This window comes from Haliotis cracherodii, unplaced genomic scaffold (assembly GCF_022045235.1).
Source record: "Haliotis cracherodii isolate W230 unplaced genomic scaffold, xgHalCrac1.p SCAF_1, whole genome shotgun sequence".
Classification (NCBI taxonomy): Eukaryota; Metazoa; Mollusca; class Gastropoda; order Lepetellida; family Haliotidae; genus Haliotis; species Haliotis cracherodii.
The window spans coordinates 68,351,534-68,366,801 of NW_027266264.1; the positions used below are offsets into that span (position 1 = coordinate 68,351,534).

Genomic DNA, 15,268 nt, shown 5'->3' on the forward strand with positions numbered 1-15,268 from the left:
GCAGCGCCTGTGGAGAAGGTGAATGAGGCAAGCCCAGTTATTCTTTGGCGCCATTTTGGTGTACTCTGTGCGTTACGCAAGCTTGTGTGAAGTTCAACCGGGTCTTCTCTGTTTCCGGCATCTACGACAGGTAATAATGATACTGATGTCCTAATATCTTTTTTAGACATAGCTGTGTTGCCTTTTAGGTAGGAATAGGTTACAGCTGAATGTATCTGTATGCGTATGCACTAAATCTGCGACTTTCTGCGTTATGTCCTGTATCTGTGACTCTGGCTCTGTGTACTCAACCAGCTACTCCCTGGTTCTATGCAATGAAACTGCAACACCTTAGATCGCTCCTCTCTGAGGTTATCTGCAATTATCTGGAACTCTAGCAATGCGATTCTCTTGATCTATTCACTGAATTCTCAGCATCCATCCACCCTGTCTGCGGTTCTCTGGATATAAGCACTGAATTTGCGATTCTCTGAATCTCTGCAATGAATCGATGGATCTGTGCACTGAATGTGAGACACTTAATCTGTGACTCTCTGGATCTGAGCACTAATTTTGCGATTCTCTGGAGCTATGTACTGAATCTGCGACTCTCTAGATCCTGGCACCGAACCTGCGATTCCCTATATTATGAATCTCTATATTAATAATAATATTATGTTATAGCATCCTATATGTACTGTATCGTGAATGGATTATTTTAAATGGAACATTTTTCTGTACTTTGCAATCTGTTGTGTTATTATTTAAACAACCAGTTGTTTTCATTATGCCATAAAAGAGATATATCAAAATGTATGAAATTCTGATGGATTTGCTAATTGTGAGCTTATTAATGATATCATGTTACAGCCATCTACATGTATTTTATCATCATCCGATTAGATTAAAGAGATTATTATCATTCTGTAATTTGTAGTGTTAATAAACATGCACACACATACACAAATATTTGTTGGAAAAAAACCGGTCCAAAAGCGTTAGGGTTGTAATTAGATTTGGTGATAATCAATCTAAAACAGGTTTTCTTTTAACCAATGCGGGGAAAACCATATCGTAAATACATGTAGGTGATCAAACAATTCAGAGTACTAAAATATGGTTTGAGAATTTAATTTAGTTTTCGTACATTTCATATGTATACTGTTTCGGTGACGACGTTACTTTCCAGATTGAAGGTGCTTTGATTAATATGGGTCTCTTCTTACAAATACACTATAAAGGAAACTTTTGGGACGGGTGAACCAGTCACTGTGCAGTGTTGCATCCACAATATGTGCTAGAAGCCTATGTTCGTGGGTTCGAATCCCGATGATGTCTGATTAATTGGTTGGTTGGTTGGTTGGTTGTTTAACGCCACACTCAGCAATATTCCAGCTATATAACGGCTGTCTGTAAATAATCGAGTCTGGACCACACAATGCAGTAATTCATATCATGAGCATCCATCCACGCAATTGGGATCAACCAAGTCAGCGAGCCTGACCACCCGATCCCGTTAGTCGCTTCTTCTGACAAGCATAGACGCCTTTTACGGCAAGCATGGCTTACTGAAAACCTATTCTACCCCGGATTTTCACAGGGCGCCTGATTAATTACTAGATTTGCTGTAGCCGACGTCGTTAAATCGGAATCCAATGACTTCATACAACCAGTTATAGGTATGTTTGTTCCATTTACTTTTTCATGATATTCATGAACCTAGTCTACTGGGTACATAAACCAGCGTTTTATATGAAATCATGTGGAAATAGTATTTTGGAACATTAAGGTCCTTGATTTAATTTCCAGAACCATGTGGTGTCTTATTACAATGTGTATTACACGTCACGCCACTGTGTTGTAGCTTAGTGTAACTATGAAGCTAAAGTCCCATGCCCCCCCCCCCCCCCCCCTCCCCTCCCCCCGGCTTAATTGGACGTCTCCGACACATTGAGTTGCCTTGACCTTCAACATCATCCAATCCCATGTGATGATTACTTGGGTGGTGTTTCAAAGATGAAGTCTCCATACCATGCTGACAGTACTTCCTGAATTGAACTATTTGCAAGTAATTTCATGAAGCGAATGACCTTTAGTGCAACGTCGACATTTTAAACAATGATAGGTGTCGAGTTACTTGCTTAGAGTTCATCTTAACTAATTGCACACACCTTTGGTATTTCATGAAATAATACGACAGTTAGTGCATTTTTTCATCATTTGACCTCTGGTGACCTTGACCTTATATGGAGGTCACCTAAAGTGTGGATGCGATCGAGACCATGCGTTAGAGATCATGCATGCTAAGTTTAATCAAATTCCATTCATAAATAGTCATGTTATCGTGTACACGAGCTTTTTGACGCCTGGTTCATGAACATTATCAGCTAATACTTACATGTATGGCTAATAGGTGTGTGTCAAATGTGTTTTTTAATGTTTCAATAGAGCCTTTTGAAACCTGTGAGCAAGTCTTTGACTCAAGTAGATGTAGATAAAAACAGTATAGAGTTAAGGTAAACACATTATCTTGACTCACGGACCCTTTGGTTTTAATTCGTTTATTCATGAAATGTGAGGAGAACATTGGAGCATTTCAGATATATAGTTTAAATCATGTCAAGAAACATATTTAATGGGATGGATGTTACAACAGACAGCGCCTTAGAAATACCATACAATAACTGGCTTGAAGTGAAGTTAGTACTCGTGTTTTTCTTCAGTCATAATTATACATTTGATAATGTCCGAATTCCAAACCTGAACACTCATTGCATGATACTACATCTCAGCACAAACTGCTACTTTTCACATTGAAACAATATGGGTGCCAAACTAATCTCCGTTTGAAACCCCGTGGATGGTAGTGTATGTCATATTGAAACCATATGGATGGTTCTGTCTCTCATACTAAAACCCCATTAATGGTACCTATCTCATACAGAAACCATATAGACGTTACCATGCTGCATACAGAAACCCTATTGATTGTAATGTACTGAAACCGTATTTCGTATACAGACACCCTATGGATGATACAATATTGAATGTAGACACACAATTATTGTATTATATCCCTTACTGAAACAGTTTGAACGATCACCTAAATCATACTGAACCTCAGCTGATGGTATACTATCAGAATACTCTGATACTATCCCGATAGGAGTGCTACATTTCAGACGACGCTGTCTCTGGCTCGAGTTTCTTTGCGTTTTCTGGTTTCTTATTCCTCCACTTCAAAAGCAACAGTGTTATGACACTCAACACAATACAAACCGAGCGGACGCATACATTCATTCCTGTAATTTTCGTTCGTAGATCTACAAGGTCATGGAGTGCACATGATCCACGCTTGCCGCATGCGTAATTCCAGATAATACATGTGGTGTCGATAATCTTCCCGTACACAATAGGTCCTAGGATGTAGGCTGAAAAAGAAACCATAGAATGTGTGACACACTTGTGTTAAACACACGTTGCAATGTTGAAATCACGAACATTTCTATATGAAATGCGTCGCGAAGATATTTAGTTGGATTATGAAATGTCTGCGCCAAACCGCTATGTTGGGTAACATTTGTAAGCTCAGTCGCAAATAGTGGTTGATGTTTGCACACACTAGTCTAGTCTACAAGCGTTGCAACTTGAATTCACGATCAGTAGAGGCATCGTGCAGGTATTACATTGCATCGAATGTCTGTATCAAAACACTTGTTCTGCAACAATTAATCAGAAACCAGATTTCTTTATTATATTGTAAAGCGGGGGGGGGGGGGGGGGGGGGGGGGGTCTGTAATAATAAATTGGGCAGGGTCACTGGACAGGAGTACCGAGACAACATACTGGCAGCACCAAGAGCTGGGCCGCTTGCACACCATGCTAGTCCATGTGTTGTCTTTCAAACAATGCTCGTACAAACGATTCATTGGTCGTAACTGACAACCTCCAGCAGCAGTACAGCTCCAGAATGCAATGGTCAGCATCTATGCCTGAGCGTGTGTGTGTTGTGTGCATATGGTGTGTGTGGTGTGAGTGTAGTCTGTGTTGTGTGTGTGTGTGTGTGTGTGTAGTGTGGATGTGAGTGGGTGTGTGTGTATGTGTGTATGTGTGCATATGTATGCGAGAAAGAGAAAGAGAAAGAGAAAGAGAAAGAGAGAGATATAGTGACTTACGAGATATACGTACCAAAAACAGAAAAGGAAAAACTGAATAGTCCTATTGCCATTGACTTGTCTTTCTCCGCCACACTTCTGTTATTTAATACAAAGTATAATTAGAGGCATTTGTATACAGCATCACTGAAGTCAATGCAAGCATATTTACCCACAGGAGGTTAATAATGCTATATTGTAATAGAAACAATATTTCGTATGTTTGTATTTTGTATAACGCCGCATGGGCAATGTTCTGGCTATATTACGACGGCCATGGAATTAATCGAGTTGGGTACTTACAATCAATTGATTGATATTACGAGCAACGATACAAGGATACGACATCAACAATGAAATCAATACGGAATCTGAGTACTGGATCCATTAAGTCGCCTTCTAACCCGGGAATCACTACGGTGTAAGTTGATATGGTACTTCAAATGTGTAGAAGACTCTACAGAGATACTCCTGTTGCATGCATAACATCCTGAATGTTGTGACCCTACCGTATTAGGACAAGATACATGGGGATGAACGCAACACTTCCAGCCAAAGCGTAAACAGCCGTAGAGGCAACGTATGGGTAGAGGTAGGGACACCCCGATTCACAGAAGCTGGGGCTTACAGAGCCGCCTCCAGCAGACAAACAACCTCCGTAAGTCTGAAACAAACGTTCGTATTGCTTGTGACTAGATATGCATCCAAACATATGCCAAACAGATTGTATAAGCGAAACGTCATCAAGTTATAATGAGTAAATTGAAGACACATAAATCCGATCAGCAAAAGGCTGAAGGATGTTCGATTACTCAGTAATAATTTGTTAGCCTTAAAGGTTCACATCAGGCGCTACTTTCACGAACGGAATGAGTGACGGCTGTATGTAACAAAACATACACTGTACTATTATGTTGTCAGTCAGAAAAAGGAATTAAAGACGAATTTCGCCCATGTGTGTACCTTATTTTTCAACCTTTTTAGTATGTCTCGATCGCGATCTTTAACATTGCTTTTTTGTTTGTTTGGTTGTTGTTTAACTCAACATTTAACAATATTCCATTAATTAGCTGAAGGCACGAACAATACCAACTCTTTGATTGATTCCTCACTTAAATCGACTCTGAATAGCATTACTTATTTTGCCCAGAAATCCATCTGTTCAAGTCCCTTTCCAGCTATCTTTCCATATTGATAATGCCGATACACTTACATGATAATCTTTAATTGAATCATTACGATTAATCAGTTGCGTTGAATCTGTGCAATGATACTGGTATAGGGAACGCACTATATATGGACCTCAAATACATAAGCGCCGGATAAAGGCTACCCAAACATATCAACATATAGGGTATTCAACTGGACAGGCATTGAACAATTCAACGAGCGTCTCTTCTCGGCAGAGCCAAAGAATGGTGAAAGTTTTATTCATTTCGTTTAGTACGAAATTCGGTTTCAGCACATGACTTCATAATATGTGCTTATAGAAAGCCATGGTAGGATGAGAGCATATTTTAGCCAACGGGACATACATAATATATGAAATGAGGAAAAATCTTTTGAAATCATTGTGAATGTGACCAGATGAGTTCATATGAATGGGTTCTCTTGGCGTTCCAAAACTCGGCCTTTTATCTCTCATCCTACCTCATCCTTTAAAAGAAACTATACTCAATCGCAAAAGAAACGTCACCCCAAGTAAGATTGCATGAAAAGTTGTCATTGAAATATATGAGTAATTTTTGTCAAAGTTTTTAAAATCTATCATAACCTAGTCAGACAAAATGAAATTTGATGATACAAACAAAAAGCAAATGACAATAAAACCGATCGCCCAAACACATCACGGCAACGACCATGGTAACCCGCTGCACGTGAGTTCCGTGCAAATTGAAATGCACATGCGTTCCCCCATTTCTTGCCCTATAAAATCCACCCGGATCGGATAACATTCATTCGTTATTGAACTGCTACCACATGCCAAGATTGACAAGAAATCAGCAACACCAAGCCCTTGGAGGATTGCAAGCTGGACAAACCGCCCGGCAAGTAGCCAATGCATTTCAAGTCCAGTAAGGACCATATATAGGCTCCAGCATCGGTACCAGACCACCAACACAACAGATGACGTCAGGCTCGTCAGATCGTGCGACAGCATCTTCAAGGCCGCTTTGTTACTGCTGCGGAAACTGCTGGGCAGACCATGGGGACACACCAGCGACACATAAGTGCGGACACCGTGCGTCGACGATTGACGAGCAGACACCGCCACTGTCACGTACCACACCGAGGACCCATTCTGACACCACGTCATCGCCGGGAACGTCTTCAGTGGGCAAAACAGCATCAGCATTGGCGCCACCAGCAGTGGAGAAGAGTCCTCTTCTCAAACGAGAGGCGTTACTGTATCTCAACAGCAGATGGCAGAGAGAGAGAGAGAGAGAGTCTGGAGACGCCGTGGGGAACGTTATTCGGATGATTGTGTTGTTGAGAGAGGCTCACGGGCTGGTCCGAGCATCATGGTGTGGGGTGGAATTTGTCCTGCACAGAGGGTCGGCCCTGTGGTCTTCCAGAGCATCGGTCCAGGGAGAGGCCACAGCAGCTCGGTACATTGATCAAGTCTTGAAACCACGCGCCATACCTCATTTCGCACTTTGCCGCAACCACGAGTTTTAGCATGATAACGCCCGTGCCCACACTGCGAATGGCATCAGAACAATACAGTGGCCTACCCTCAGTCCTGATTAAATCCCACTGAGCACCCGTAGACGAGATTCAAACACGGGCTGAATGACGTCCGACCAAGGCCGACAGCTGCAACTGAACTGCGACAGGCGTTCCTCAGAGTGTGGGCTCAAGTGCCAATGGCCTTCATCAACCGCCTCATCCGTTCCATGTATTGACGTTGCACGGCAGTCATCAATGCACATGGCGGACACACGAGATACTGACTTGTGATGCCATTTTCTCAGAGACTAGTGTTGTGTTTCACTTTAAGAACATTTGACACTTTAATTTCAACCTTGATGATCAGTTTTGCCAATTTTCATCTTTTTAATGTCTCAAAGTATGTGTACAGTGTTAGGAAAAATATTGTTTCTCAAATATCTATCCACGGTGACGTTTCTTTTGCGGTTCAGTATATAATACCCCTTACAGTGGCAGTCTGGTTGCGACATCCCGCATGACATGGTGAGAAGAACGTGACGTTGCCGCTGCAGACGGGAAGAAAGCGGACGTTGAGACAGTCACACGTATTCAGACCGTCATCAAACACAACCCTCTCTCTGAAGATGTGACAATGTCAAACAGTTAATATCACCAACAAAGACAATAGATGCGAAATAACGATTCTGATAGTGTTCAGTCTCATATCAGGAAGTTAATTGTCCTTAGAAATAATATTTTGTAAACTTACTGGTTTCCCCGTCTAAGTCCGCGTATCGTTTGGTTGTCACAGCCAAATTGGAAGTTGAGGCACTCCACAAGAGTAGCGAGAAAGAAGGTCCCGATACATACTTTGATACAGCCACTTCTGTCTAACTTGAAATGCATTGCAATGAAACCTCCGAGAAGCGTTCCCAAAATTATTGTTATCGGCACGATGACACCTAGTTAATGACAAACAACATGTGCAGGTATGGTAGTCATGCTATCAATGGTGTAAGGTCAATAGTTGTAAATCAGCCGAAGATACCGCCAGTTAAAAGAACATAGCTAATGTGGACCTAATCATTCACTAACGAAAAAGACAGTTGATTGACTTACAAAGTGAGTGAATACGGATTGAGAACGTACCTAATTATAATGATTCACAGATCGAGAACATACAAGTACTTGAGACGTAATGATTTACTGATGGAGATCATATATCAGAATGGGGTACCACGGATGGATAACATATAGTTTCCGAAGACGTAATGACTCAATGATGGAGAACATATCTAATAAGCGAGTGTACACGGATGGAGAACATACCTAATAATAATGATTCACTGGTGGAGAACATATGTCGGAATGAGTAATGACGGATGGATAACATATATGCACCTAAGACGTTATGATTCACTGGTGGAGGGCACATCTAATAAGCGAGAGTACACAGATGGAGGACATACCTAAGGCGTGATGAATCTCGTGAGAACATCTAAAACTCGGTTATGATAGAGATCCAGCCTGATCCAGATCATAACTCACTGATGGAATACAGACCAAAGATTTCGTGATTCGCTAAAGGAGAACAGGTTTAAGAAATGATGATTCGCTGATTGACAGGTCTAACATTTTAGTTATGACACAATGATGCAGGGTGGATTCGATTCGTAAATGGAGACAAGACATAAAGGAGAACACATCTAAGAGTGAGTGAGTGAGATGGGTTTAACGCCTCGTTTAACATTATTCCAGTTATATCACCGCGTGTCAGCTTAATGTGGGAGGGAAAGTGATGCAGGTCCCAGACGTTTACCACTTCGGTGAAACCCACGAGCACGGGTACGGTGCTGACAAACCTAGAAACATAATCGGGGCGAACCGGGATTCTTACCCACAATCATAGGTTTCTGGCGTGCCCAAGGGACGCAACTCTGCACAGCGAAACGCGGCGCCTTAGACGACTGGGCCACCCGTGCCCCCACACATCTAAGACGTGATGATACATTAAACAGACCTATAAACAGGTTGGACTTCCAAGAAGGGATGTTGAAGACTGTTTCGAGATACTTGGGGCCAAATGAGAATAGCCCCACTACAGCAATCGTCGTGCACGTCATGGAGAGGTTGTTTAAAGTGTAGACTGGTTGACTCACCACCCGAAACAACGACAGCGGGAAATCTGAACATGTGGAGAAATGATTAGTTGAACTCAAAGGCAATCGCATCTACCTTTCACTGTTACTTCTCCAATAAACATATCATGAAAACATTTACTCTCATTTTGTCACCCTTGGTTTGTCTAAACATGACACAAGTTATGAAACAGTAATGTGACCTGACAAAAGAAGAAATTATTTTATTCTGGTGTTTCAGGTTAAGGTGTGAACGATATGAGTTATATTCAATATTGATCTACAATCCCTCTTTTTTGGCCAAAACAAATTGCACTCACGCAGTTTTGACAAAAGACTAATAGGGTCACTTGGCCGTCCCGTGAAATATCAAATATCAACTCTTCCAATTATTGGCTGAAGCGTTAAAGGCTATGAAATACCCCTCAATGTATAGTTCATAAATAAAGGTCACTTATGTTAATCTTGTTTACATTTTACATCATGAATTCTGAAGCACTACCTTTTACTTTGTCACAAAATGATTGTGTCTTGTCATCATCTGATAGGACAATATGTCGGCCTTTCATCTTTTTCGGAAAGAAGAACAATGGCACTGCCGTGACGACCGACACACCACCGAAAACAATAAATCCTAGCCACCAGGCACCAAGCCATCTTGGATCCTGTGGGGTCAGAGAAGTGGCTGGAAGAACAGAAAGTAGGGCAAATACATGTAACAGGTATAAATGTTCAAAGACTAGAAATTTGCCTACAGTTGTCCAAAGCTCCAATAATCTAGGATGGCTAAATTGGCATCCCGTGACAAAGTATGAAAAGGGAGATATAAAATGACAAACTTGATAGATGGACATTTTCTTGGAAATGCGTTTAAGTTCTTAACTTGTAACAACATCTAATGAAGGGGCATATCACAGAGGCCTGGGGGAAACATTGTTTAGATATTGCATCATGAATACCTTGTACAAAGCTGATATGTTTAGAGAGTCATATCTAACAACAGAGCAGACAATCTCATCTTTTGTTTCAAATGTTTAAGAAAGTTTGGCTGCATATTAACCATAATATTGAACTTTATGTTATTGAAAAATGTTTAGTAATTTATCACAGAAAGTCCTATTGATAACTGTATTTGGTTATTAATATTTCATGTTAAACCATTTTAATATTATTAACAATACGTTTTAACTTGTGACAACAGAATCGAGTTCATTGAATGAATGTTTGTACGATACCGTCTGTATAGGAAAATACATACATTTTTTTATTTGTAAAGAATATTTATCTTACTTACGAGACAAATCAACTGGGATTTGAGAAAAGACGCCTCCAAGGGAAAATGCCAACACTGGTCCGAACATTGTAAATGATATAAGTCCCCCTGACATGAATTGAAATACATATAAATGAAATGATATGACAAAAGGTGTTCATCCGTACATACATTGAAAAGGACGAACATGTGGCCCACCCTCACATTTACTATATTCATATTAACATGATGATATGGTGAAAGTTATCTTTGCAAAGATAGATCAAACAAACATTTGAACATGAAATTGTTTGAACATTTTCTGTAACATTATCTGTTTTGGATCTTTTCTGACATCTGTTAGCTGGTCGAAAACAGAATTAACGCTGTGTGAGATGATGTTTCTATTCTACATAAGCATAGGCTGGTTCCCGTCACTGGTTTTATCAACAACAGTGACTTAAGTCATCCTATCCCTAGCTCATTCCATTCTTACCCAGAGACGCCAAAAAGACATTACACTCAACCTACTCACTCTTACCTAGAAACAGCCCTGTTCTTCTTCTATCAGTCACATTGTTGTCAATATACTCTGACGATAGAGGGCCCCTGGGAGATTTAGCTAACCCCTGTACCACCAGCGACAATGCGAGAAACCACAGCGGCCATCGCTTCTCCACCCCGACAGGTCCAGCAGATCCACCCTCACACGTATCATTCTGTCTACTCTCCCACCCGGATTGACTGCACAGATACTTCTCTCCATCCCCTGCGTCAGTCGCGTTGGTGACATTGCCTGTCATGCCGATGCTTCTTGGCAAAGACGATGGGTCCATGAAATAACACAGCCCGCTGAGAACTCCCGATAGTGCATAAACCAACGTACTAATGCCAAGCACTCTCGGGATATGACTCTTCCGGAGGAGGTGGCTGGTAAACAAGACTGTGGAAAGGTAGCCGATATCATTGCAGCTCAGAAGGATGCCACTGGTTGTACTGTCGATGTTGAACACCTTCTCCAGAGTGGTTATCTGAGATGCTAGATAAGCCGTTATTGTTTGCAGACAAAGGGAGGCCAATCCCACCGAGATCGTGAATGATCCAACTTTCCCACATCTTTGCATACAGGATGGGGAACGTGATCCGTCGCCACCCGATGTTTTGTCCTCGTCCGAATCACAGATGCTGCTTATAGCCTTTTTGTCCACCTGTTCTGTATTTTCACATTTGACTGACAACTCTTTCTCTGATGCTTCTTCTATAATGTTGGATGCCATCACTATTCCTTTACAAAGACACATAAAATAGTTTTATGTTTTATCTTTTATGGTGCTGTATCCCTCATTATTTTTACTTGGAAATATGATGAAAAAATTGTCTGAATCTTAATTACGTCAATATCAAACACGTTGCTTCAGCAAGTCGTCGAGAAATCTTGAGGTTAATACAAGGAACGATCTACAGGCATCTCATCCCAATATACATATATACGTTTCGTACAATGAATTACCTTTTAAGAGAATTTGTGCATTAAGGTTACATAAGTCTTAAAGGACTCAAACGAATGATACATAATACATACGTCTTAATACAGGCATATACTTACCAACTGTCTTCAGAGCTCTGCAAAAATAATCCCTGCCTATGTGATGCCTGATACTGATATCATAAAATTCAGTGACTGTTGAATGCCATATTTATATAGCGCTCGACATTACCCGGTCTAAGAGCACATTGTTACAAATGCAAATCTAATTAAAATTCTCTACATATATTTTTGGTGTGCTTAATGGTTTTACAATAAAAAGGATTCATATACATTTATGAAAACATATTACTGATAATAGTTCCGTTTTGTTCGGATCTTCACAAAGCAAACGTCCAAAGAATGAAAAATGGTGTTTGTTGAACACAGCCAAATTACCAATATGCACTAGGTTTTGTAAAATGTTTTCCCGACAAAAATGGAATACAAGTAATTACCATGGAATAATAATTTGGTCCTTCCTGTATATTATACATCGGCATAAATTATTGCCTTCCGTGACAAAACGTGACATTGACAATTTCGTTCGATTGACGACGTCCATACAGTATACATGGAATTATTGGGACGATAAAATCAATTAGTCCGCTGTATAAAATATTTTGCGTTATCAGCTAAAGCAAGTGGGATAGGTATGACATTAAAACACCACTTAATGACTCCACCCCCCCACCCACCCAAAATTCCAGGTTTACTATAGCCTGTAGATAATCAAGGAGTAAAGTCAACCAGGAGTAGATAATATGAGCAACGATACTTGCCTGTCGGACGACGATGATAAGGTCAGCCAGGGCGTACATGTTAACATCCCTCCGCTCTGTTTAATAAGTTTTGTTCCAAGCATTTGGGTTAATGTTACGGTACCTGTAATGGAATCTTTTTAGGGTCGAGTATAAGATACATATAATCTCTGTTTACATATCATAACACTTACCACTCAAATCCACTGGTATAGCAGATATGATTCTTCCTAATACAAATTCAATTGCTACACCGAAGACTCCAAGTGTCAACACTGATCCTAAAAAAACCCCACAAGCATGCTCAACAAGATACTAACAAAAACAGGTACATTTAAATGACGAATGAGCTATAATGTCAGAAGCCTTTTTTTCGGCCTTGTTCCAGACGTGGTAATTAATATCTAAACTGAGACATTGTCTCTGTGTAATTGGAATAATCAATAATTGCTAAATTGATACACTCAATAAATTTGACATATCAAAGACACAAACAGATGCTTAATTAAAAGTCCTGAATAAAATTTGCAGGGACTCGACAGTTAGCTATGGGCTAGTTCCCCTTTAACCATGCTTATCATGTATCAAGTTTATTAATAAAACTGTTTCGTGCATTATTAGTTCAGAAAGGAAGTCGTTAATTAATCACCTTAAATGTGTTCTCATTTTTGTCATATGGCTGGTACATTTGAACTCACTTCCCAACAGAAATGTACACTACTCATTGTCTTACCTAACAGTACGCCCGTGTGTCGTTTCTGGATAACATTGTTGTCAATGTACTCGGTGACTAGAGGTGTTCTAGGAGCTTTTACCGCACCCTGAATCAACAAACACACAGCGAACAGCCCAACTGACCAGGACTTGCTTGGCCTCCTCCCGTCAAGGTGAGTGCTGAACAGTATGCTTGTCAAAAAGCCGATGTCGTTGCAACTCCTGAGAACCCCGCTAGTGGTGCTGTCAATGTTCAACACCTTCTCTATGGCACGAACCTGCGACGCTATGTATACTGTAACGGTCTGTGTTAGTGCAGAATGTATAATTTATGTTGCAAATCTGTTGTGCAAAAATTTTATGAATTTCATGTACATATATCAGACTTAACAATGGTCTGTTGGTTATGTCACTGGACTAGCAGCATAAAGGTCCAGGGTTCGATACCAGGTTCAGGCAAAGGTTTTTGTGACTTATAATCGGTTGTGTTGCATCATGGGATTAATTTCTGGTCATGTGACCTCATCCACTGTCACATTCAGTTTGAAAGGTCTCCATGTTGGAGAAACGTGTCATGAACTATTGCAGAACACAGATGTAAGTTTATAACCTGCTTATTCATATTTATACAATGTGTGTACATCTAAAGTAATGTTGAAGCTATCATTTATCTTTAAATGATATAATATTTGTAGAATTTTGTATTTGTAACAACTTAGCCAATTCACTGTTTACACTGTAACTTAGCACCTTTTCTTGTCATTTACTAGTTTCTTGAACCTCAACACTGTTCATTCAACGCTAATGTTCAAAGGAAAAGCATGTTAACAGATCCAAACGAATGAGCTTTTCTCTTATTATTGTGAAGGAATAACGGACAATAAACATCAATTGGGAGTATCAAGACTGTTGATTTCTGCCATAATAGTCTGTAAGCAAAGGGAGGCAGCGCCTGTGGAGAAGGTGAATGAGGCAAGCCCAGTTATTCTTTGGCGCCATTTTGGCTTACTCTGTGCGTTACGCAAGCTTGTGTGAAGTTCACCGGGTCTTCTCTGTTTCCGGCATCTACGACAGGTAATAATGATACTGATGTCCTAATATCTTTTTTAGACATAGCTGTGTTGCCTTTTAGGCAGGAATAGGTTACAGCTGAATGTATCTGTATGCGTATGCACTAAATCTGCGACTTTCTGCGTTATGTCCTGTATCTGTGACTCTGGCTCTGTGTACTCAACCAGCTACTCCCTGGTTCTATGCAATGAAACTGCAACTCCTTAGATCGCGACTCTCTGGGGTTATCTGCATTTCTCTGGAACTCTGGCAATGCGATTCTTTTGATCTATTCACTGAATCCTCAGAATCCATGCACCCTATCTGGATATAGGCACTGAATTTGCGATTCTCTGAATCTCTGCAATGAATCGATGGATCTGTGCACTGAATGTGAGACACTGAATCTGTGACTCTCTGGATCTGAGCACTTAATTTGCGATTCTCTAGAGCTATGTACTGAATCTGCGACTGTCTAGATCCAGGCACCGAACCTGCGATTCCCTATATTATGAATCTCTATATTAATAATAATATTATGTTATAGCATCCTATATGTACTGTATCGTGAATGGATTATTTTAAATGGAACATTTTTCTGTACTTTGCAATCTGTTGTGTTATTATTTAAACAACCAGTTGTTTTCATTATGCCATAAAAGAGATATATAAAAATGTATGAAATTCTGATGGATTTGCCAATTGTGAGCTTATTAATGATATCATGTTACAGCCATCTACATTATTTTATCATCATCCGATTAGATTAAAGAGATTATTATCATTCTGTAATTTGTAGTGTTAATAAACATGAACACACATACACAAATATTTCTTTGAAAAAACCCGGTCCAAAAGCGTTAGGGTTGTAATTAGATTTGGTGATAATCAATCTAAAACAGGTTTTCCTTTAACCAATGAGGGAAAACCATATCGTAAATACATGTAGGTGATCAAACAATTCAGAGTACTAAAATATGGTTTGAGAATTTAATTTAGTTTTCGTACATTTCATATGTATACTGTTTCGGTGACGACGTTAC

General features: G+C 40.1%; 1 protein-coding gene across 1 annotated transcript; it reads right to left on the minus strand.

Annotated features, from left to right (window-relative positions):
- Positions 1 to 2,576: 2,576 nt before the first annotated feature.
- On the minus strand, positions 2,577 to 11,807 carry LOC139467698 (solute carrier organic anion transporter family member 2B1-like). The gene is made up of 10 exons (XM_071249214.1): positions 11,782 to 11,807; positions 10,717 to 11,460; positions 10,218 to 10,304; positions 9,426 to 9,608; positions 8,806 to 8,970; positions 7,555 to 7,747; positions 7,294 to 7,423; positions 4,643 to 4,797; positions 4,168 to 4,232; positions 2,577 to 3,410 (listed from the first exon to the last, which is right to left on the minus strand). Exons 2-10 carry the CDS (start codon positions 11,450 to 11,452, stop codon positions 3,151 to 3,153), a joined length of 1,974 nt encoding a protein of 657 aa, XP_071105315.1. The 5' UTR covers positions 11,453 to 11,460; positions 11,782 to 11,807; the 3' UTR covers positions 2,577 to 3,150.
- Between the last annotated feature and the right edge of the window lie 3,461 nt (positions 11,808 to 15,268).